Source organism: Castor canadensis, chromosome 11 (genome assembly GCF_047511655.1).
Source record: "Castor canadensis chromosome 11, mCasCan1.hap1v2, whole genome shotgun sequence".
Taxonomy (NCBI): Eukaryota; Metazoa; Chordata; class Mammalia; order Rodentia; family Castoridae; genus Castor; species Castor canadensis.
In genome coordinates, this window is record NC_133396.1 from 77,065,159 (window position 1) to 77,091,751 (window position 26,593).

Here is a 26,593-nt window from a genome sequence, read left to right on the forward strand (position 1 = left end):
AACCAGGCACCTGGGTCACCAGGCAAACAAACTAAGATAAACAGGCAAAAAAAAAATTGAGCAGGGTCACTACGGCTGGGCGGCTGCAGCTGGATATACCTAAATGTCTTACCCCATGACCTTAACCAGTGGCAGGAGAGCACAGGAGAGAGAACACCCTTTCCCATTTAGAGGATCTCCTCACTTGGGGATGCCTGGGTAAAAGGAGAAAATCCTGTTAAAATGATCAATTTTCCCTTGCTTCCCTTTTTAGATGGGGAATCAAACTTCCAGAATCCCAGAAGGATCCCCTCTTGCCTGCTTACTAAAACATTAGAAAGATCTTGATACAGAAAGTCTTCAATGGAAGCAACTCAAGTTTTACTACACCCAGGCCTGGCCACAATATCCTTTGGGAGATGGGGAAAAATGGCCAGAAAGAGGGAGCATTAGTTATAATACCATCCTTCAATTAGATAGAGTCTGTGAAAGAGAGGGAAAATGGACTAAAGTTCCATATATTCAACTTTTCTTTTTCCCAAGAGACCACCAAGAATGGGTGAGCAAATGCAGGCTTGATACCCAGACCATAGTGACCCTTGGCAAAAATCCCCCAAACTCCCTTGAGGAACCAGAACCTAAAAAACCATCTGATGCCCAAGGGCCCCCAATAATGTCAAAGAGGGCCTCCCCCATGACAGAAATGAAATATCCAGAGGAGCCACAGAGGATATATCCCACCCTGAGATTGGGTGATGCCCCATCAGCTCCCCCTCCACCCCATTACCCAGCTACCTTGCACCCCTGACATCATCCCACAGGACTCTACCCCTCCAGTTAATATCTGGAGGTGATAGAGCTCATGTTCCTTTTAGAGTGAGTGAACTTAAAGAAATAAAATAGGATTTAAGAAGTTATACAGAAAACCCAGATCAGTACATGCAGGTGTTCAGAGAAGTCAGCCAAAACTTTGAACTGAGCTGGAAGGATGTAATGCTACTGCTATCTCAGACTCTCACTTCCCTGGAGAAACAGCAAGTACTAGATCAGGCAACCAAGCAGCCGCAACTGGGGATGATTATCACTTAGATAAATGTGGCCCCACAAGCCTAGCTCAGACTGGGCCCTTACAGGAAGAGGAGGGGGAGGGGGAAGACAGAGACACTGGACACGTAAAAGGGAATCCTGATTCCCAATTCCAACAGGAGATCAGGCAGTGCCTGAATATGACCCTAAGTGGGACCCTGAGAATGACAAGGATGAATGGACCCATAACCACTTCATCCACTGCATTCTTGATGGTCTAAGGAGAGCCAAGATAAAACCCCTTAATTATTCCCAAGTCATGGCTGTACAGCAAGGACTCTTAGAAACCCCAGTATCCCTTAAGACCGAAATTAAGGAGGGACTACTCCCATAACCAAACTCTTAAAGAGACAGGGGCTGCTAATAGATTGCTCCAGCCCATATAATACTCCTATTCTTGGCGTCAGGAAGGGAACTAACAAATAGAGGCTAGTCCAAGATCTCTGCCTGATCATTGAAGCATGAGTGCCTCTCCATCCAGTAGCTCTAAATCCCTACACACTTTTAGCCCAAATACCCTCAGGTACTGCTTACTACTCTGTCCTGGACTTAAAGGATGCCTTCTTTTACATTTCCTTACACCCTAAAAGTCAACTTCTTTGCTTTTGAGGACCCCACATTAAAGGCTGGAGAGGTCACCTGGACTGTCCTCCCCCAGGGATTCAGAGACAGCCCCCATCTCTTTGGGTTAGCTCTAACCCAAGACTTGGCAGAGTGGCAATACCACAAGCTACTCTGCTACAATATGTAGATGACCTCCTGCTCTGCAGACTGAATGAGCCTTCATTTCATGAGCCACTGAGTCCTTCCTAAACTTAACAGACAGAGGTTATAAAATCTCTAAAGAAAAAGCCCAATTGTGTCAGTCTAGGGTTATATATTTAGGTCTTCTCCTGGAGAAAGGAGGGCTGGAGGAGAAGATAGAATCTGTCTGATCCTGACGTTTCCTCTACCTAAGACCCTAAAACAATTGAGGGCCTTTTGGGGGGTGACAGGATACTGTACAGTTTGGATCCTGGGATATGCAGTTATAGCTAGGCCTTATGTTAGATCCTTAAGGAAGCACAGAAGGGTCCCCAGTATTTTATTGAATGAGGTGACAAGTCAAAAAAATACATTATACCAATTAAAAAAGGCTCTATGACAGCACCAGCTTTGGGTCTCTCGGTACAAGACAAGTTTCAATTACATGTCTATGAAAAGGGAGGACTGGCTCTGTAAGTGGTGACTCAGGTCCAGGGCACCACTCCACCCCCAGTGGGCTACTTAAGTAAAAATTTAGATCAGGTAGTCAGGGGTGGCCAGGATGTCTTCGAGCAGTTGGTACAGTTAGCCTTCCATTCCCTGAAGGTCAAAAATTTGTCCTAAACTGGCCCCTGACAGTTTAGACCACACACAACCTAGGGAAAATTCTAAACTCAAAAGAGAGGTTACTCTAATAGTTTTAGGGATAACAGCATTAACTACAGCCCTATCTAAAATAAGCTGTGGGGTGATTGCCAATCATGTAACTGCAAAAAACCTAACCAAAGTAGTAGAAGGCACCTCAGACCAGGTAGACCTTGCCATTAAGGACATGCAAAGGACTTTATCTTACCTTGCCTGTATGGTCATGGACCACCTTACCCTGGATTTTGGCTAAACAAGGAGTGGTATATGCCATTGCCAATACTTCCTGATGCACATATATATATAAACTCTTCAGGCATTGTAGAGGAACATGCAGACTACATTCTCTAACAGGCTAAGTGGCTCAGAAAACAGTCCCTCGGAACTCAGATATCCACACAAGTATGGGATCATATAAAATCCTGGCTCCCCTCCAGGGCATGGTTCCTACCCTTTCTGGGGCCTAGAGTTACCATTATTCTCTTCCTTGTGCTTTGGCCTTACATTTTAAACTTCCTTGTCAAGTTTGTTTCCTCTCACCTAGAATCCATCAAACTAGAGATGCCCCTGATGGAGATGAAAATGACCTACTATCGTGGTCCCCTCTAACTCCTCTCTCATGGTCAGCCCTGATGCTGCGGGCCCCTTCATTACCCCCTATCAGCAGGAAGCAGTCACTGAATAGATTTCTTCGTCCCTATCCCTAACAGCAGTTAGGGTGACCACTGAGAGTGGGGACTTGAAGGATCGACTGCAGGAGGTCCTAAAAGGTGACAATTAACCAGGGAGACACTTCTTCCCACAAAACATCCATTCATGCCAAAGAGACACCTCCACCCTGGGACAATAAAAAAAGGCTATAAAACCCAATTTCCAGCCTGACTCAGTGGACCACTGGGTTCCAGGTTCCACTGCATGAGCCCATGCAGCCTTTCCTTTCTCTTCTCTGCAAACAAACTTTGTGACCTTTGTTGCTTGAGTCCACCTTTGATTTCCATCCAAGAGTAGACCAAAGATCCTCACCATCTGAAAATTTCTGCATATCATCTGCATATCAATACCACTAGGATGTCAGGTCCTCAAGGCAGGCACTTTTTGTTTACTTTGGGCCCCCAGACCCTCAGTGTGCCTGGGAGAGTGTAATAGACTCTCATTTGTCATTTGCATCAATCAATAAAAAAGCAAAGCACTTTGGAGTCTTCTCTTTTCCTTTATTACTTTTTAAAAATTTATTTGTTTTTGTCTTTCCTCCTAGGCAAAAATGTGAAAGGCAAGAGGGAACAAAAAGAACAATAGAGAGCTTAAAGAAAGGTAATTCCAGGAAAGAAGATTGGCAGAGAGCAAAAAAAGAAGACCTGAGGTTTGGAACATCAGTCGTGAATCATAGCAGTTCAACTGTGAATGAAATCACAGTTATGTAGTGCAGACTGTCTCCAGGACAAATCTGACACAGACCTTGCCACTCTTCTGGAGTGATCTCTGGAGTCAACTGCCCTGGCTGGTGAATAAGAGTCTAGGATATATATGAACAGAGTAAAATATTTCATTGGAAGTGGTTATATATTTTTATGCTTATTGGTTAACCATATACCACTGGCTGAATAAATTATATATTTTTTTTTAAAAAGAAAGAAAAAACACCATGATTTAAATGTAAAAGTTTCACATTCAAATTCAGGATTAATACCTTTTGTGTTCAAGAACAGTGAATCTGAAAATCCTTCACACCAACAGTATAATATCTCTTTAAAAAGAATAACAAAAACTCGATAATCTTATGTCAGTTTGCATATTGATGAATTTATTTCATACGTGTATATATGCATGTATAAATAAAAAGTAGTGTATCATGGCATGAATAAAGGTAGTCAGTGAAAAACATTCAGACATTGAGATTGAACTATTAAATATTTTTTAAAGAAAAAAACATTTTAAAAAACAGCACATATATGAAGGTTGGTAAGGAATGTTTAAAATACAGTATATATCCCTACTGTTTACATCAGGAAATTCATACTGACAGAAACTATTTTTAATTACATTGTTGCATAATGACGTCATTTATCCACCAAGCAAATTTGTAACAGTATTATTTTCATGTAGGTAAACAGCCACAACTCTTGAGCATTAGCCAGTCTCTTTTATGTTCAGTGCAATTACACTTTAAAATCCAGTTGTCATGGAATTTCAAATGACCTTAGCATCAGACATTGCTGTTCTTTCAGTACACAGACTATGCTGTGGGTTTACTTAGAAACTCCTTGTTGAAAAATCTTCTTGCCTCAACATTACTGAGGGAAACAGAGCAACGAGATGGATTCTGTCTTCTGTATTCAATGCTTTCAACTATGGCATCTTTTATCACCTGTAAATGGAGACAGAAGATACATGTGCTGCTATGAATCCCTGTGAACTCTTATTGGATGAAAACAAAAATCTGGTTATCTTTCTTTAGAGATTCTTTTTGAACTATATTGAGAGAAAACTGAGTCATGCATATAAAATACATTTTGAATTCAACATCCCACTTTCACACTCTTGTTAAGCATACATCCAGCTACTGTACCTTCCTCCACCAAAGAAGTGTTCTAGGAGTGTTCCAGATTTTGTGCTGATAAAGCTTGGAATAAGATGTCTGAAACATGTAAATTTATGTTTGATTCATCCTTCACAAGGAAGGTAGTAATATGGAAAAAACAAGTAATCACTAAATCCATAATTTGTGGGTTTTTTTACAGCTAGTGGACAAGAGAGAAGGAGAGACCCCCAAAGAAGTAAGGCTCCTCCTAATGAGGAGAAAAAGCATTGTGGAAAAATTACCCAACAAATACAGTTACAGAACATTAGTGTCCTCTTCACAGGAAACGCTGTAATTGTGTGATTTCATTGTTGGAAATGAAAAGCTATATTTTGCTCAGAATAATCTTTTATGTATAACCAAATTAATTGTGACCAGAAGAAAATATAGGCAGTGGTACAAACTGTGTCTGAAATTACATAGTTGGGAATTTTAGGAGAAAAGAGAAAAATTGGCATTTGGTCAGAGCAGTTATTGCAGAATGATGAGACTGGACCTTGGAAGCAGAGCCTGGACAGTAATCACGGCTCAGCTGCTCCCTATCAACCTCAGGAAGCCCCCATTCCCCAAGGACAGAACTGTAAGACTTCATGTTCACGACCAACGACACAGACTTTTCAGGGCACTAGAGACAGAGGCAAGTCACAGGGTATTCCACAATCCCTTTATTCTCTCTCCAAGGATTTGTTACAACATTAATGCACTGTCCATATGGTCCTCAGTCCTGTGTAATGGAAAGGAATGCTTGGCGAGCCTGAGCAGCTTCAGGGCCAATGACCTCCTCCCATTCAGAGCTCATGTGGCTTAGCTGCCTCAGAGCATGCGCCCAGGGCTTTCCTAGCTGGGAGCTTTCTGAACATGTGTGACTCATGTCCGGGGGAGAAAGACATGCGACCTCAGTGGTGCTAACACGTGATGGATGTTTTGTGACTTAGTATCAGGCCCAGGAGGGAGGACCTTTATTTTATCAGAGTATTTAACTTTAAGAAATAAACTGTCATATTCTGCAAAGAGGGACTTCTTGCAGAAATGTAATTCTTTTATATACTTTTAAAAAAATACGTGCAATTATCTTCTGGGGCAAGTGGGCTTAAATCTCACTGCTTGTAATAAAGCAGTATTTGCTGACTCCATCTGCCCATCAGTAAGGGAAACAATTCTCTTTTTTTTTATTTTATTGTTTTTACATTTACTCATATGTGTATACATTGTTTGGGCCACCTTCCTCTTCCCCCTCACTTCCAGGCAGACCTGTTCCACACTCTTGTATCTGATTTTGTTGAATAGAAAACATAAGAGATAATAGGAAAGACATGGCGTTTTTGCTAGTTTGAGATAAGGACAGCTATACAGAGAGACTCCTAGCATTGCTTCTATGCACATGTGTATTGCAACCCACATTGGTTCATCTCTACCAGACCCCTTTAGTCCCCTTCCCATAGTGGCCTCTGCCAGATTAAGTTTACTTTATTCTCTCCTCTACAGTGAGCACATCAACCACATTCAAATTTTAGGCTTCCCTATTCCTCCTGTGCCTGTTCTCCCCGTAGTGTGTGACTCATGTCCAAGAATATTACTGCATTTGTTTTAGGTCTAAAGTCCACATGTGAGGGAAAACATATGAGTTTTGGCCTTCTGAGCCTGGCTAACTTCACTTAAGATGATGTTCTCCAGAGGGAAACATAACTCGGCAGCAGGCAGTACTTCAGACCTATGAAAGAGGCATGGACCATAGGTTCTCCTAATACAATCAGTTCTTGATTGTGGGAGAGCAAGGACAATAAACCCTTAAACCTGTTTCCTCTTCTTTAAAATTGGAATAAAGTTATTAATTTTGGATTAGTGGGGATTGGAGATCATTTATATACAGTGCTTTAGACAATGTCTGGTACATGAAAAACCCTCCATAGCTAGCATTTATTAATGTTGTGGCCTTTAAATTATTTGTGATGAAAATTAACTCCAAATTAGAACTGAGGCTATAAAGTTTACAAGAAATAAACACGCCGTACACAGTCAAGAGTATGCTTGCTTATTATAGGGAGCTAGTGAGAAACTCAATTCTGCTATTCGAAGTGCCCTATTATACCTTTTCACCATCTGTCTTTCTAAAGGCTCGTCAGTTACTTTTGCTTTTGCCAATCGGCCAGAGAAATACCAAGCCTCCTTACAGAGAAGTACAAAGCTTCCTTGTAAAAAATCAACTCTTCAAGTGTTTAACTGCATCTGTGGTCTGTCTGCTGTAGTCTCAGCCCAGACCAGAGCCTGACCCTTCCTCAGTAGAATGGGCTGCAGAACGGCAGTGCAGGAGGCAGTCTCTCTCAGGCGTGTGTTTGGTGCCGTGGGAGTTGCCTTGTGTAGAGTAAGTTAGGTAAGCAGGGGGGAAAAGGTGCTGGAGCAGTTGACTGAAGTGCTGGCTGGCCACAAAGTCAGCAGAGGGAGAGGAGCAGGGCCAGCAGCTCAGCACTTGGACTTCATGTCTTCCATGCTGGGCAGTGCCAGTGGACATGTAGTCTACAGAGAAGACTCATTCCTCTCTGGTTGTTCCATGCTAAAACTGGAAAAAGTCTCACTTCTAGGAAGCCACTGTTGATTTCCATGTTGTGTGTGTGGGGGTGGTGGTGTCAGTACTCTCAGGCCCTTTATTTGTATATGCCTGATCTACTGCAACCTTCCTTAGGACAGGTATGAACCAATGTGAGCTAGTGACAACTGCTGTAACCTGCTGTTACTTGAAATGCATGTGCTATGTTGGGAGCACAGGAGTAGGAGGGTGAGGGCTTTGGTGTGAGGAACTAGGTAATTGGGTGACAGCTGGCCCTTAAAGGACTTTGGAATGATGACCTTGGCCTGGTCTCCCACTATGCCAAGATAAAGTGAATGTGATAGAAGAACCAGCCTCCTAGAAAAAAGGCTTTTTGAAGAGCTGCCCCTGTGGTTCCTGTTCCCTCCTTTCCTATTTTTCATTCAGCTGATTGTATAAGCCCCCTTTTGAAGTTGGGAGTGATATGGAGATAGCTGCATGTATCTCTCCAGGGCACATCTGGAAGAATTGGGAAGTCGGGGTGGTTAGAGCTCCCAGATTCTTAGATGTGAGAATCTGGTCAGAGTAGAGCCAAAAGTGCCCTGGGAGCCAGACTGCTCAGCCTTCACCCATGAGCCCCAGAAAAGCATGGCCTGCTTGATGCCCTTGTCTCAGCCAGAAGTGAGGATAAGGGGAACTTTTCTTCCCAAGGTAAGATCTTTCCTTTCCCTTAGCATTGAACCTAGAAATTAGTGGCTGCTTGAAAGAGAGATAAATAGAGATAGTGAAAGAGAGAGAGAGAGAGTGTTCGTTTTCATTTATAGAAGTCTTGCCACCAGTTGAGAATATCTCCACTGGATGGACAGGAATTTGTTTTCCTCTTTATGAGAATGACATGCCCCCTCTCAATAGTGGAGAAAGTTTTGAGTTAGGCATTTTCCCTATGGGAATCCTCTTGGTTTGGTTTGTAGGAAAGTGGAGAATTGATAAGTGGTTTTTATCTCTAGTTGTCAACACAGCTATCCTTATACTGAATTTGTACTACTGCATAGATGTAGCCATCTTTCTTTTCACTACAGCAGTGTTTATCAGTAGTTCTAAATGATTTATTTGCTCCTGGGGAATAAAACCTTTTTTATACAAAAAAAAGAAAAGTATGCCCTACCATAATAGCTTTAGGATTATTGAGCCAAAACAGTCCTCAAGTCCCCATGACATATCCTGTTTTGACATTGGAGCCCTCATGCTCAGCACAGAATGACAAAAGGCCTTGCACAAATGGAAAATAAGTTTTTGGAGAAGTGAGATGGGGTTGAATCACAGAGACAGTTACTGGGGACCCAGATACTGCAGTTAAGAAATAGAGGAATGAGTTGGATTTAGAAAATTGATTATCTAGTCTACCAGAGAAAGAGATCTTTCTTTACATGCAGATTTCCTGTCACCTTTGTCCTTTTTGTTTCTTCTTGGATGTCCTGGAGTAGGGGGTCACCTAGTTTTTTCCTACCTCCCTTCTTGTACTCTGCACATTTTCCCACTCTCATCTACTTCCCAGGAAGCCAGTCCTGCATGCTGAGTTTGTGACATGCCTTCACTGCCATTTCATTCAGCAGGTTTTCTAGGGTCCCTGGAACTACTCCCTTCCCCTTTCCTGTCCTTCCTCTGCAACGCTAGGAGGCATCTGGGGCAGGCAAAAGCAGCCAGCTGTGGCAGGAAGCCATCAAAATATGGTCACAGCTGGACTGTGATTGCAGTTCTCCTGGAGACAGAATATAAGGAAATAGGACACTCTTCATCAGAACCTACCCTGGGTAATAACCTAAGCGCATGCAGCCGTGCTCAGCTGCATTCTCAGCTCCCTAACCAGCTCAGGTGGAGCAGCAGGCTGGTTTGACCACTTAATCCCTGGTATTCCCTTGTGGGACAGACAGGATCCAGGCACTGCTCTGGGGGGCCTGTGATGCCCAAACTGGTGCTGCCTGTGGCACAGCCACTGCTATACATTTTTTGGTTGTTTTTAAGAAACTCCATGATGAGGGGGTGTCATTCTAGGCTCAGTGTGGTTACCACTTCCTCACCAGAAGGGGAGCCACACCCCCTGCAACCACACTGTACTGGTTAGCCACCATGCCCTCCAAGCCAAAGCGTGGCCTGGCTTTTGTCTTCCCATTTAGTTGTCCTCCTTTATTCTCCCTTTTTGTGCTTAATTTATTAAAATAGTTGCTGTATAATTTATTTTCATAAACTATAAAAAAATGGCTAAATGGTTAAAATAGACTTGCAGGCCAATCTTAAATGGGTTTGAGGGAGGGATGGGAAGAAGGAAAGATGTTTTGTTATAAACAAAATAAATGCACTTTGGATGTGTTTTGGGTGTATATGGGTGGGTGTTGGATGTCCCTGTAGATTAGTTCCAGAATAGGCATGTTGAAAATGGAGGTTAGTAGCTGCTGCAGGCCCTGCTTGGAAACCCTATGTACAATTCCCAGTTTTTTGTGTCAGTGCGGGAGACATTTGACTCTTGTGTTTATATCTCCTTTTTATGATTGCTGTACCGACCCATGTCTTTTGGGGGAGGGCTGAAAAGCTTTGAAATAAAAATGTTTAGAAATTTAACAAAATTTCAACTCCTTACTTCTCAAATACCTAAAAAGCTTTAGAATTGAAAAAGCCACAGGGGAAATAATACTGAGAATGACTCCTGTTGATTCATTTATAATGAATTCATGAGCACAAGAAAATAAGCAGTATCAGTAATACAAATTAATTTACCAAAATTGGACTTCAGCTGGCTTTCCTAGTAAATAAGCCATTCTTATGAAGGAAAAAGCATTTACACTTACAACTCAGAGAAAAAAACAAATTCTATGTAATCAGAATGTGCAAGTTGAACCACTAGGTGGCAGAATAACACCAGAAACCATTAAAACAGGGTTTTCTGATTACTGCAGAGTATATCAAGTTCCTGGGTGTTAGTAATTCTGTGATAGAAATCGAATAAGCTAAACTCAGTACTTACCAGTTGCTAAACTTAATATTTTGGCCAGGATACACTGTACAACTAAGTATATCTAAAAAGGCAATAGGTCAAATTTAAATCTAACTTATTATTTATACTAAGAGTAATTTTAAAGTATTTATATCTCTTTCCTCTTTTATTTCTCCTAAATGCATAAAGATACAAATCCTTCCTGTCAGCATTAGCCCAGCAATAGCCCTCATTTCTGCCTTCCCCGTTCCCACTGCCTATCCTATATCTGACTCATGCCATCATTTCCCTGTTCTAGTCAATGGCTTCCTAATTGTTAAAACAGGTCCTTTAATTCTTTAACAATAAGGTAGATAATAAGAAAAAAATCAAGATAAAAGAAACATGTAAAAAATGGTTTGTTCTAAAAAGGAACAAATTTGGAGATGTGAGATTGAGCAATTCAGAAGCAAATATTGAGTTCTCACAATACAAAATTAAAAAATGAGCCCAAGGGAGGAAGTTACAGTGTACTTCGAGAGAAAAGTAAAAAATTACAAATATAGAAGAATACAAGTAGACGTTTTGGTATAAACTGTTGTGAATTTGTTGGCTGCAGTCCCAACAAGATTGAAATGTAGTGAAAACAGAGGTCTTAGTCTTAACATTTTTAATCCTAGGACTTAGAACATGAAGGGGACATAACAAATACTTGTCAAATTAGTAAATGCATAAAAGGTGCTCACTGAAGCTGACTCACCCAGGATAAGGTTGAATTCATGGGGACTGCAGTTGAAGGACAAGTAGAGTTTCATAAGTACAGAGGATAGATAGCCTTCTCAGTGAAAACTGTACACAGAGGGTGAGGATGGAAGGTCATGGCATGCCAAGGCAAAACTTGGTAGCTGGCTGGCCTGGCAGACAGCCTTCCTGGAAAGGACACAGTGTTTGGGGAACACTAGGAAATAAGCCCGCTTGAGAAAGATGGTCCAGAAGTGGGAAAAAAACCTGTGACCTCATCTCAGCACCTCACGTAACTGATCTCCAGCAATCTGCCTAAATAACCCATGGCTCAATCCCCTCACCTATACATTCATTCACACACACACACACACACACACACACACACACTCATAGGCTAGTTTGAGTGTAAAATATTTATGGGGAAATATTTGCCTATCATAAGCACTCAAAAGTTTTCCTTGTTCTTTGTTTGTTTTTGTCTTCTTTTTTTAGGTAGGGCCTTGCTATGCAAGCTACTTGTTCTTTTTGTGTTGTGTATTGCTGCAACCCAAATAACCAAAATAGGACCTGGCATAATTGATAATAACTATGTGTCCAGTTAATGAATAAATGAGGTGGAAAGAGATCACATATAGCATTAAAGGTAGATGAGTTTGGAGCTGTTGGGCCTCAGAAAACAGTGTCCCCAAGTGAAGACCTCAGAAGAGCCTCAGAATCAAAGTCTTCTCCTATCTTCCTACTCCTGTTCTCTTCTCTCTGCCCCCCATACTCTTAGGCAAGTCATGGAAACTAGAATCACTCTTCCTTAAGGCAGGCTATAGAAACTACTTATTTTCCCAAAGGAAACCATTGGGCCTAAAAATATTGTGTTAATTTCCCAGCTTTTCTGCCTTAGAACTAGCCATAACAAAATTCTCTTCTTCTCTTGTAGTGGGACCACTTCTAAGACTCCTACTTCAGAAGAGGTCTTGCCCTATATCCAGAATGAATAAATACTTTAAAGAGGCCAAGAAGAACCTGGGCACACAGGTTGTGCTGGGTCTCCCAGCTCAGCTGTCAGCATTAAATCACACAGCTCCCCATGCCTCAGCAATCCTAAGAATACAAATGGATAGCTCACCCTGGGTCTTCAGTTATCTATTCTGATGGCCCTCATGCCATGTTAAACTATGATCAAACAAATTTATTATGCTTTTCTCTTGGTAACCTGTTGTTTGTTTTAGGGGAGTCAGCCATGACCTATATGATGGCCAAGAAAAGTTCACTTACTTTCTTCTCCTACAGGGGTTAGTAAAAGAGGTCCTAATATATCATAATAAACTTCCAAATTATTTTCAAAAAGACAAGAACCTTGACTTGTACCTAGACGCTGTTATCATGATGATAAACAATAATTAAATTAAGAATTAAGTACCAGTTCTTCTGGGTATGTACTTTCCCTCATTTTATTGACATCTACTATTTAACACTGCATAAAATTTTTGACAAAATGTTAAAGCACCTTATTATATACATTTTGGCATGTGCTGAATAAGACGGCACATAATATTTTCTGAAGATGCCAGAATGTGCCTACTGAGCTAGCAAATTGCATGTGAGACTGAGAAACAATATATTTTCCTATGATAGCTGAACCAATTGGTACTGAAAAAAGATCTCAAAAGGCAAATTGCCTCCAAATCAAAGTGTTGCTTATGAGTTGTGTGTGCAGCTGAGCTACATGTGAGGCATTCATATTGTAGAGCCCCAAGACCTCCGTCTCCAACAAGCAGGACCTTGTGTCCTTACTTGTTACATCGTGACATTTGCAAATCAATCAGGAGAAAGGCATTGCATGTCATGTTAGGTGACAGGGATGTTGATCAGTATCTCGAAGAAGCAAAGAAAGTAAGACATGTCACTGTTCAGAGTTTGTAATTTATAATTAAAAGCAGGAAAGAATATGAATGACATTATTCTATTAGCTTCTTCAATTTCTTCAGTATCTATTACATGCCAAGCCCTTCAGTTATATTATTTTACTTAAACTCCATCCTAATCCCATAAAATATGTGTCATTGTTTCCACTTACAGTTGAGAAAAAGTAAAATTTGGAAAGTTTAACCTAAATGACCAAGGTTACGTGGCTCAGAGGCAGCACAGTAAGGATCTGAACACCCAATTTGGTCTGACCCTGAAGCCTCTACATCCCCCACACACCGCCTACATACCAGCATAAGTCACTATACATTGTTTCTAATAAGGAAACAAAGAAATCCCACGAAACACCGTAATTCCATAATTGTAAAAGCATTGAGCCGATGTTCAGTGAAAAGGAATTTGGGAGGATTGAGTAAGTGCAGGAACCCAATGCTAATGAGAAACTCAGGCTGCTGTCACAAATGAGCAAAAACAGAGCTGAAGTCCGCTAAAGATAAACTAGAATTTAGTACCCACCACCAAGCAGGTCAGCCAGGATATCCTGGGACAATGGAGCAACAGGAGTGTGCAGCTGTTAGAGACAAGGTGGCCTTCTTAGAACAAAGTCATGTCAGAAGTTGAACTCAAGAGGAAACGGTGCCTAGAGCCACACTGGTCATGTCCCCAAAGTTGAAAACTGTCTTCATAAGGACTAGTGGATAAGCGACTTTATTGCAGTGTCTCCTATTTGTAAACAACTCCAACAGTCCATGTGCCCTGTTACTGAAGCAGAAATCAGTATTCTACTCTATTCAAACGCAGTGGGGAAGAGATTTCGCTAGCCTACTGAACTGTCCAGCATCCTAACTTCAGCACAAGTGTGGTGCTCTTTATGCCTCTTCTCTTATCAAGAAGTTTCGGTGATGGCAGAGTGGCTCAAGTGGTAGAGTGCCTGCCTATCAAGTGGGAGGTCCTGAGTTCAAACCCCAGTACCTCCAAAAGAACCCTAAACAAAACAACAACAAAAAGAAGCTTTGGTAATGGTGAAAATGAATTAATTATAATGCATGTGGGAACACACCAGGAGAGACAAAATGTCAGCAAAAATTTGAAGTTTTACCTGTATCACACCACACACACACAAACACACACACACACAAAGCACTTGAACATGAGTCTCAATAGTTATATAATTTAGGAGAAAGCCTGCCTATATTCACTCATTCAAAAAATATTTACTTGCTGCTTAGGCTGTCATTACCTGTACAAAAACGTCTACACTATGAATTCTATACATTTGCAAGGTCTTGGGTGTATTTACCATGGACCTTCAGGGACACAGGATATGGGCATGCATAGCTATTACTCCCATTTCTTAAGTATCTTCCATTTGCAGGGCATTATTCATAAATCACCTGATTACCTATTCACTACTGGTATTATTCATCATCCCTTTGAGATGAGGAAATCAAAGCTCCAAAGGTCTGAGTAGCTTATTCAAAGCACACAGTGGCCCATCTGGGATTTACAAATATTATAAAGCCCCATTCCTACAAAAAAAATGTTATAAAGTCCACAACCTTGCCTCTATATTCTGTGTCACAAATGCCAGTAAAAGAAGTTTGAAAAATGCTTAGTTAATGATTTGTGAAGAATCATATTTAATGATGTCAAGACAGAGATTTTGGAATTCAGTCTATTTTTGCTCAGGCTTTTAACTTTTTCACCTATGTGTCAAACAAGCTACCTTGAAGAATGCTTGTAAAATATATAACTGGAATCACATCATTCCTTACAGCAAATAGTTTAGCAGGCTTTATATAAACCAGAACCGAAAACAGCAAGAGAAACACAGTTGTATAAGATAAAAATGTAAGTGTATATGTCTTCGTGTTTATTCCCAAGTCTAATAGGGTATTTATGTATTCCTGTGATCTAGCTCTTTCCATTTAAGGATGACTTATAAGGTTTAATACACTTTATCCCAAGGAATGCATACTTTTGAGGTTATTGGCTTCATTCTGGACAAAAAGGATTATTGTGATAGTACTCCTTAGCTCTCTTCAGATTTAGAAACATGGAGCTTTACAAAAATTTCTCTCTCAACATCTTTAAATTTACACAGAAATAATATAGTGTGCTTTTTTTGTTGTTGTTATTGTTGTACTGGGGTTTGAACTCAGGGCCCCGCATTTGCTAGGTAGGTGCTTTTCCACTTGAATCACTCCACCAGCACTTTTTTTGGTTGGGTATTTTTCCAGATAGGTTCTCTTAAACTATTTGCCCAGGATGAGAAAATAAATATATTGAGAAAATGACATATATTTTTGATAAGTATGTTTTATATCAATCATCAAATATCTGCAAATGCAGTTTGAAAAGAAAAAATTTTAGGATTGTAGGAATTGATGCTTATTAGGAAAAGTTTCATGTTCATAAAGTGAATGATATCGATTAATAAACATTATGGTGCCACTATCATGACTGCACACAATTTATCACTAGTAGTCACAGAACAAATTAGACAAACAAGCAAACTGGATGTGCCATAGTTCTCTTAGCTCACGAAAATCTAGTTAAATTCCACAATAAACAGACCACATCACATACTGTGAGTTACTTCAAGCCACTCGTACAGTCTCCAAAATGACTGACAAAGCAGACATGATGTCTTTCTCTGTTTAATTTTCTTTCTTTTTTCCTTTATTCTTTTTCATAATATGCAAAATCAAAGTAGGCCAATGAACTTGAGCTTCCACAAGTGATAATCATTTGTCAGAAACTAGGACTGGGAACACAGCCTGCTGATCTTAATTACCCCACAGTGCTCCTCAATGGTGAGTGTGTGGCTAAGGAATCTCACACAGACACAGAATTTTAGCACCAGATGTTCCAGTGATAGGAAGAACTGATACTAGTGAGAATGACTAGTTTTAAAGTCTCTAAAGCAGAGAACATTGGGTATCTCAAGGACTAAAAAGGGGGAAGAGGGGCAGTGTGTTACCTTTGGCAGCACCCTCCAAGATACACAAATAATAAGACACTTGAAAGCATGATTGCTTTCAGTAAAAATCTCGCCATAGTATTTTTGCAGATTAACGACACTCCTGGTTACACTCCCCTTCCTGCTTTTATTTTCATCATTTCCTTCTTACTTATAATTTATTTTTTCATAGGATGAACATACTGGATACTTTGAGAAAGCAGCTGAGTACTAACCATCATCGAATCAAATAGTAATGTAAAATTGGGCTCGGCCAACTTGAAGGCATTAGTCTCATTATTTGTCAATTTTGTGACAAATAATAATATTGACAGATAATTTGTGAGAAGTAAAGCAGCATGTTTGCTGAGTTTGTGTGATGTGAAAGTCATTTGCTATTATTGACATCACAGGAGATACTTACATCGATATTGTTCAGAGTATTGAAGTACATAAGGTCATGTAGCCTTTTGAATGCTTGATTTGGATATTGAAAGTTGAAGGTTGAAAATGGTGATTCTGGGTCATCAAAAATGTCAAAGTCAGCTATTTCTTTCTCTTCTTTAGTTTCTCTTGGAACACCTAAGTACCAGAAAAGTCACCAATAGTGTTATTTTGAAAACTACAAGATAATCCTAAAACCCAGGGAACAAAATATTAAAAGAGCCATGATGCCACCATTAAGAGCACTCAGAGGCTATGCAATCTGTAATATCCCTGGATGTTATTTATCATTTCTGTGTGTCTGGATGCCTTCCAACCACCAGTATCTGTATCTCTGTGCTTGATGACTTTCTTTCTTCTCCCTCTCCCTGCAAGTGTAGAAGGCTGCTTTGCCCACTAGCATCAGGCAGGAAATACTGATAAATAACACTCTTTCCAACAAGCAGCAGTTAACCAGACTCTAGGGAGTTGTCACATAACAGCCCAACTCCCTAGCCTCGTGGTGCGTGGGTGAGAAGGATTCTGGAGCATAGGTTAGGTTCCACTTGGGGTAGCCTCTTAGGGTAGACAGTTTGTCTTCCCTCCCTTTATCACTTCCTCACTCCCTTACTAATAAACAATTTACACTTGAATCCTTTTCTGAGAATCTGCTTCTGGGCAAACCCAAACCAAAATATTACCTAATTGAATTCAGTCCACAGAAATCCCCCTACTACTCCATGAGCTTCTCCTTAAGAATTTACAGTGATGGAAAAATCTCTAGACTTCAGCGTTCTACTACTTGAAAAGTAAAAATTCCAGCCAATTCTTCCTTCTCCTGTCTCACAACCTCTACCTCTATTGTTCCTTTATCTTCCTAAGCAATTTAGAAAGAACATCTTCTTCTCTATATTCCCCTTTCCCATCTTCTCTATTTACTCATCTTTCCATTTACAAAATGGAAAACTACATTTTCTGGTCCTAAAATAATATGGGTTTTAGAGCCTTAAATACCCTGCCTGTCAATCTGTAGATGTCCAGTAGCTTCTAGGACATAGAGAAGTTCACAGACTCCTCCAGATGTGATAAAACAGAATTATCATGCCTTGAATTTGATTCTCATATGCTATGAAACACAACATGGCAACCTGAAAATGTTAGCCTGAAGTTTAATGATCACATTAATTTTGCAGTTAATTAAAATTTTCCAAATCTTTTGCATGATTTGTTCTGAAAAAAGAGCTGTCTTACAGTATAATGGTCAAAAAACTTAACATTCCCTATGACAAGGGCATCGACCAATCAAAACAAACCTAGTGGAAACTCTTGGAGTTAAGCCATGGAGATTTTTGCTGAGGTAGTTAATAACTTTTCAGTTTCTGAATTGAGACAACTCAGGGGACTTGGGGTGAAAAAGAAAGAAAGTAGTCAAGGTTACAAGATAACAGATATTTGTCAAGGTAAGGGAAACATTCAATGTTGTAATAGCTGGTGGAGTAGTGCCAGGGTGAAACAGCTTAATATCAGACTTGGTACCCTACCAGACCCCCATTTTATGGAACAGAACTTATTCCAAGCATACCTGGAGCTTTGTACTTTCTGAAGTTGATGTTGGCTAGAACAAAGTGGATGATAGTAGGACAATCATTCTCCACATCAGGATTCTTGGGTTTAAAGACATAGCACTCCTTCAGCCCTTCCCGATCAAACACATTAGGATCGATCTTTGGAAAGGGGAGCTTGTTCATCCTAGCCCATTTTTCTGCGAGTAGAAGTTCCTAAAGGAACAAGAAAAAGAGAAACGTGCACTTGGAAATTTTCATCTTCATTTGTGCAGTTAGTCTGACCATTATTCAATATTCATTAGGTGTTACTATCTACCAGCAGTGTGCTCTTTGCTGGGATAAACAACAGTCCGGGTCTCAAGGAACTCATAAATCTCAAAAATCTATGAAATTATTCTATAAACAAACCGAGTATCAGTGTGTCAATTCTTGGCACTGGTCTAGCTCCACAGCAGGCATTTGAAAAACTACTGATGAACAGAATTGAATGAAATTACATTGGAGAAATTGCTACAGGGGAAAAAATATTATGGGTGCAAAGTGTTTAAAACTAAATGAACGTGTTTTAACCCTTATCCGTTAAAAAATCTGATACTGCGGAATGAAGAACCCTCTGTCTTTGGTGGGTCATTTTATGTATGTAAAATATTTACATTTCTCTGAATTAGCTTTTTTTGGCTTCTGTTTATAAAAAAGAAGTTGAACTTTTGGCCTCAGTCTGCTGCTAATATATGTGTAATGCCAAGCATAAACCATACAGAGGTACCATGGACTTAGTTAACAAGCGTGGTAGAGTTTGATTACTTTGACATATTAACTCCCTTCCTAAGCAGAGGACTATTCATCCCCACCAGGAAGAGAAGGCAGAGCACCTCAGCTGATTGCAACTGGTGACATGTAACACAACCAAGAAATGCATGTCTGTTGCCAGCCACTAAGATCTGAACTTTATCTTTGCATCAAAGCTAACTAATCTAGTGCATAACTGCAAACGATTACATTTAAACTGGGAAACATAAGTCAATATACAGAGGCATAGGAGATAAACCTCATTTCCATTTATATACAGCTTCAGGGAGAGTTCAATAAATAAGGAGGAATTGCCTAGTGTGAAACACAGATGGGCCAGATGACAGACAGAACCCCAGTTCTGTGGCCTTAAGCATGTTCCTTAACATTTCTGTGCTCACTATCCTCAACTACAGAACATGGATGACAATGATCATACATGTTTCCTGGAAGTGCAATTAGAATTAAATTAATTAATATTTTATAGTATTTAGAACAATGCTTATCACATATTAAGTGCTTTACACATATTTGATAAATAGTGAGTCACAGAGGAAAACACATGGAAGAAAAAGGTAAGGAAAACAAAAGAGAAAAAGAAAAGAAAGACAGACAGGAATCATGTTAGGGAAATTCCTTAGAGACAGGAAGTTTTGGGTTAATCACCATCAAAATCTTGAGTTTCTAAAACTACTCATGTCATATTGATCTACTCAATGACAATCATTCATGGCTGATCTAAGTTTCATGCTGGGGCAAACAGTGAGCAGAACATTCATGGCTCTTATTATTATGGCATTTATAGCCTGGTGGGTGAGAGACAGCAATCGAATAACACTTCATGATGAAAACTGTCATAAATGCCATGAAGAAATCACAGGTTACCAGGAGATTTTGCAGTATACCTGGGGCGATTTCCTCAGAATATTTTTTAATTCTCTCAATAACTAATATCACCATGTCCTAGACATAAGACAGAGACTGTCCTTGACTCTTCAGAGTTTAGAAATCGATGGGAGAGATAGAAAGGTTACAGTACAGCAGGCTAGAAGTAGGGAAGGCAATGGATAGCCACATACCTGGGTTGTACAGCCTAACAGGCCCATCTCAGATAGGTGCCTTAATTCACTGATTAGAAAAGACAAGACAAATTCCTTAACCACCGTAGCTCAGCAGGAAAAAATTATTTGGAGGGGGAGCAAAAGTAAACAAAGACATACCCCTAATGGTACTGTGAGGGCTGATCATGGGGAACAAGAAACAAACAGGTCTAAAGTGTACTCTCTCCCTGAATAACTCCTAATCCCATGTCATCTACAGTTCAGCTGTTCCTTTTTTCTCAGCAACACACTCTCTGCTTCTACAGAACAAAGCTAATAGTACAACTTTCTTCCCAGGATGATTGTGAAGATTAAATGTGATAAGGAATAAAAACCTGAGTAATTTAGACTCATAGCAAACAAATATTTTAACATAGCACCTTAAATTCAGAGAAAAATATAATTTTCATCAAACCTTGACTGTGTTTGATGTTTTTTGGAATCCCATGAATTTTAAGTGGATCAGTCTTTCAATATCATTTACAAAGAAAAATCCAGGGAAACAAAGCATTTAATGGCTAGAATACATTTGCCTCATAAACTGCTATGCTGAATACAACTATGTTTTGTTAAAAATCCCATATATGTATGAATAATTTCCTGTTTTAAAACGTGAGAAAACTTTTATCACTAGTCCCTTTTTCCTTCTCCTGTTTGGCTGAATTAATCAGCTTATAATTTTATGTCTAGCACTGTTGATAGTTATTCATTACTGATTATTCAACATCAAGAGAAGACAAAAGTTCACACACAGTGAAAAAATTGCAATTGCGTGAGGACAAGGAAAAGAGGGAGCTTTCTAGTGTTTACAAACATGACTCAAGGCTATGACCAATGATGTGTGGATGTGTGGAGAAAGAGGAAAGGGAGACTCTATGAGGTAAAAGTCTGGCTATTTTTAGAGAGGTAATTTTACGGTAGAATCAGGAAGAGATGGAAACTTTCCCTTTCCTTCTATGATCCTGATGTGGAAAAGATTAAAAACTGATGACTGTAAAGTCAGTGATTACAAGACGGAAAAACCACCTCCTTCCTGATGTCTCCTTTCTCTCTATAAAGACAGAAACAATGACACAGACTATGAGTAAAGCTGTTAAGTTGAAAAAAAAGAAAAGTTTTATAAGAATGAAGTGAACAACAACAAAATATCCTGTTCCCCAAATGACAGCAGCATGCCAGACTGGGTTTTGTTAGAACCATCGACTGCTGTTTTGTTTGACACCTCGGATACTTCACATTTCCATAGACTGAGTTATAGTAAATTTGCAAAGTACTAACTAAAATAATTTTCTGCAGAAAAAAAATTGACAGAATATTTCAGTGATAATCTGTAAAAACATCTGTGCTTAGTTGTGAGTGCCCAAGTATGACTGAAAAGTTCTAAAAGAGAAGAGAAACAATCTAAATAACGGAAAAATATCCAAGCCATAGTGGGAAGGGCATACATGTCATTTAATTTATTTATACATAAAATATATTTATCTATATAAATACAGGTATAAACATAAGTGTTAAGTATATGATATACTGTAAATATGTAAAATATATTTATATTAACACATATATACAAATAATAAATAATTTTTACATTAGAGGAAATGAGATTTTTAACTCCGTGCAAACCTAGGATATGTTCTTATATTCTATGATGTCTCTCATTACTTAAAATCCATTTTTAAGATTGGGGAGAAAGAAGGCCTTATAAACATATAAATAATGTAATCTTTAAGATAATTCAATGATTAAAAAATAATAAAGCAGCTAATATAAGATACAACAGACAGGCCTGGTATCTATAATCCCAGCTCTCAGAAGACTGAGGATCATGAGTTCGGGACAGCCTGGGCTGCATAGCAAGTTTAAAGTCACCGGAGCTACATAGCAAGATTTTGTCCCAAGGGGGAAAAAAAAATCCTGGGCTGGCACAGTGGCTCCAAGTGGTAAGAGCACCTGCTTAGCAAGCATGAAGCCCTGAGTTCATACACCAGTGACCCTAAAAAAATCTTAATATAAGGTAGAACAAATAGAACAACCACTTAGAATTCATTATTTTGTAGTTATGGTTAGTCTCCCCTCCAATAAAAGGCTTGATGGTGTATTAGTAGTCTTCCAGAGCTTCATAGTACAAGAAACATGAAAATAATTTCCTACTGCTAATGTTGTGTAGAGTTCACATCAGCCTTTGCAGTTCTTCATTAAGAGATTACCAGAAAATCATGAAAATGCTCATGGACAAATTCATACTGGAAACATCTACTCATTACAAAACATCTGACCCTCAGTGCTTGTTACCCTCAGCATGGGCTGGAATGGTGGCCCCCTAAAAGATCTATGCTCTGTGAACATGACCCTATTGAAGGAAAGGATTATTTGCAAATACAATTAAGGAACTTGAGCTGAGATCATCCTGGATTATATGAGTGGGCTCAAAGTCCAGTGACACTTGTCTTATAAAAGATGAAAGAGAACACACACACACAGTGTAAGGCCATGTAAAAATTGAACCAGAAATTGGAACAATGCAAGGCAAGGAACACCTGGAGCATGGAAGATTGGAAAAGGCCAGGAAGAATCTATCCTATAGCTGCAGGGAGTGCAGCCCTGCTGACACCTCAACTTCTCTTTTGGCCTCCAGCACTACAAGAGAACACATTTAATAGTTTTAAGCCACCATGTTTGAGGTAATGTTTTACAGCAGCTCCAGGAAATTACTACAAGAAGTAAACCTGCAGGTACAATATTTGCTGCCACACAGTTCCCTTCATTAGCCCTGGAGCACTAGTGTTCACATGGAGACCGCTAAGACTGGCTTGGCCATGACGTGACCCAACCAAAGAATCACACTGAGTCATATGCAAGAGAACAAAACCAGGGGCCACGCCCTAATGCCAATAGGTAAATCAGGTTAATGTGGAAAAATACAGATTTATTTCCTTTTATTTGTAGATTGAAGTGGATCCTGAATGAAAAATAGGGAGATAAATTTAATCTAGATACATCACCTCTATTATTTGTAAAGGTTGTCTCATATCAAAATTTTCTTCCTTCTTTCTTCCTCCTCTCCTTCTTCATTGCCTCCTCTCCTTTTTGCTTTCTTTTAATTTTAGTGAATTGATCTATTCATTTTTTTGAGTATGAAAAAGGACGCCATTTTTTTTGTCATTAAGCATTTAAGACCAAGCTTATGGCCAATATATGGCCATATAATACCACACAGTTTAGGCTCCAAGAGTAAACTGAATTCTTCTATATTCTTAGTTTACTTTCCCCATAAAACTGAAAACATTCTTTTTTCCATAAATTTATTTTTTTCATGACCAACATTAACACAAATAACATTAGGATTTTTGTTAGATGGACCTTAATGGTAAACTAAATTTACATGTTATATAACTCTTCTTAAATTGTTTTAAAAAAGTTAAACTTGATAAATGAAACATGGGGATGCATTTTTTAGATACTAGGAATAATATTTAAAGTCTCAAGAGCATCTCAGGTTATTAGGGTGTGTGTTATGTAATCTGAAAGATACAGTATCACAATGACATTGCTAACTTTTTTGGGGGCGAGGGCAGCACTGGGGTTTGAACTCAAAGCTTCCTGAACCATTTGCCTGGGGCTGGCTTCAAACTGTGATCCTCCTGATCTCTTCCTCCTGAGTGGCTAGGATTGTAAGTGTGAGCCATGACTTTGTAGGCCAGTTACATCATACATGTGGTTTTCCTTTATCAGAAGCCATAATATTCATCTTTCTATATCTCTGAAAAAAATCTAAGATTTAACTACTTACAAAATGCTAGACTTATCAATAAATGAGATAGTTAATGGTTGTAATTTTACCAACATTTATGCTCTACTCTTTTACCAAAAAAAATGGTGTCCATATTTCACACTCAAAAAATAGAAAAATGGTTCAACATTTAATTTTCTTAATAAAGTCATATTGCATAGATCCAATTATTACATTGGTGCTTTTCCCTTCCTATCAAAAGAACTTCATGAAGACACCTCATCAATTTTCAAAGCTTACTATACTGTATCTAAAGTGACCGTTTTAGCGTTGCGTACCAATGGGAGATAACAGATAAATACAAAAACATAATAATATGTTATATGATAAGGCAATCATCACAAAATAATGTTGGGAAAAATGTCTAAGGGAGATTATGTTATTATACACCCAATATATTTAGAAAGATTACTGATTTAAAATACTTTAAACAACTATCCTAAAAAAATAAATTTACCCATATTTAACGTATGTTCGTGAGAAGTATGAATTTCAACAGCAAAATCAATGGAGAAATCACTACACAAATATTTGAAGCAGTAAATCAGCAGCAGCAACAAAAATCCCCAATGGAAAGGACATATTAGATCAGATTTTCAAAAATAATACAAACTTTAATATCCTGAAGACCTAGAAGAATGTTCCTTATGAATAGCAGCATTATTAATCCAATGGAAAGTAACACAAGCATGACAAATTATTTACTCTCACAAGCAAAGGAAGAAAACCAAAGCAAAAATGTGGAAGGTTTTCCCACCATATTGCAATTTTTTACTGTGTTTTTAATATTTTTTTCATGCTAACAAAGACATGTAAAACAGCGACTCACATATGCATCACATATAATGATATAAATTGGTTCATCTTTGCTAGAGAGCTATCTGGAAATATTTACTAAAAGGCATAAAACTAATAGATATCTAGGAGCCAAACTAAGAAAATAATAAAAGCTTCATTTAACATTCAGGCATAGGCATGAGGATTATTGGGAAAAAAGTGACAAAATAGCAATAATATAAAAATTTGAATATAGAGCAATGTTACAGTCCTGCATGTACATATTTAGAGATGGTATTTATTATCTTTTATATATAATCTCTCTTTTATATTTATCTTATTATATGTCTTTATGTTTTTTAAAATATTTAAATGGCATGGAAAATGTCACAGTATACTTTTAAGTAGAAAGAAGTAGAGGACAAAACTATATGACTGTTGGTCAAACACATACACCCATGCACACACATACACTTGCACACACACTCACACCTGCATGCACACACACACACATACTCACATACCCTAGAAGTGAGATTAGAAAAAGCACCAGCTATTGCCTAGAAGTACTTAGTCTATATTCCAAATTTTCATGTTTTACAAACATATCTTGTTCTTAATCACAAATAATGTGTTAACATTTTATGACTACTGTAAAGTATAATGCCTCTTTTTCAGCAGGGAATACTCTTGAAGCAATAGGTATAGGCAAGGACTTCCTCAATAGAACTCAAGTGACCCAGCAACTAAGAAAAAGGATGAACAAATGGGACTACATTAAAAAGCTTCTGCACAACAAAAGAAATGGTCTCTAAATTGAAGAGACCACCCACAGAGTGGGAGACAATCTTTGCTAGCTCCACAAAGACTGATAACCAGAATAAATGGGGAGCTCAAAAAACTAAACTCCCACAAAATGAATGAACCAATAGAGAAATGGGCAACTGAAGTAAACAGAAGTTTTTCAAAGGAAGAAGTCCAAATGGCCAAAAAACACATGAAAAAATGCTCCCCATCCCTGGACATAAAAGAAATGCAAATAAAAACTACACTAAGATTCCACTTCATTCATGTTAGAATAGCTATCATCAAGAATACCACCAAATGCACATATGAATAATAAAACAATAAAAATTAAAAAAAAAAAGGAACCCTCATACACTGCTGGTGGGAATGTAAGCTAGTACAACCACTTTGGAAAACAATAGGGAGGCTTCTTAAAAAACTACACATAAATCTGCCATGTAATTCAGCAATACCACTCTTAGGGATATGAAGAAATGTGACTCAGGTTCTTACAAAGGCACCTGTACACTCATGTTTATTGCAGCACTATTCACAATAGCCAAGGCTATGAAAACAGCCAAGATGCCCCACTACCAATGAATGGATTAAGAAAATGTGGTATTTATACACAATGGAATTTTATTCAGCCACAAAAAAGAATGAAATTTTGTCATTTGCAAGTAAATGGATGGAACTGGAGAACATCCTCCCTCTTGGGCTTCATGCATCATCAATTCTGGTCTTGTTCACAGTCATGCACTCTGGTGCAGGGCTTTTATACCCTATGCTGGGTCACAGCAAATTCCTCTTCATTGTAACCTTTTGTGCTCTATTCTCCAGCTCGTTTTACTTTCTACTCTCAGGTAAATCATCCTGAAATTCCAATTTCATGATGCCATTTGTCTACTGGAAAACCTCCACTAACACTCTACTTCCTATAATTTAATCTTCAGTTCTTCAGAAGCCTTCCTAGTCAGATCACTCCAGTGTCTCAGATGTGCTCATTGCCATTTCTGTACTGTTTTTATCCTATTTCACTTATTTCCCTGTTCATTGACTCTAGGAAGCACCAATTTGTCTATAAACTGATCTTCTGTAATACACATAATTCATCAATAAGATCTTAACTTACCAAAATTTGTTTCCTTATCTGAATATTACTAACAGCCTCAATAAAGATCAAATATGAATGCAATCTGAAAATGTGAACCTT

At 38.8% G+C, this 26,593-nt stretch overlaps 1 protein-coding gene across 3 annotated transcripts in view; it reads right to left on the reverse strand.

Moving 5' to 3' along the window:
• Positions 1 to 4,242: 4,242 nt before the first annotated feature.
• Positions 4,243 to 26,593, reverse strand: part of Pla2g4a (phospholipase A2 group IVA) — a 141,052-nt gene continuing 118,701 nt past the window's right edge. For 2 of the 3 annotated variants that reach the window (XM_074047234.1, XM_074047235.1), the window contains 3 exons: positions 18,156 to 18,351; positions 16,575 to 16,732; positions 4,244 to 4,819 (listed from right to left, as the gene is read on the reverse strand). In XM_074047234.1, the coding sequence (XP_073903335.1) occupies positions 4,688 to 4,819; positions 16,575 to 16,732; positions 18,156 to 18,351 (486 nt within the window). In that variant the 3' untranslated portion in view covers positions 4,244 to 4,687. Of the gene's footprint in view, positions 4,820 to 16,574; positions 16,733 to 18,155; positions 18,352 to 26,593 lie in introns of all 3 variants that reach the window. The other variant, XM_074047236.1, reaches the window with a different exon arrangement.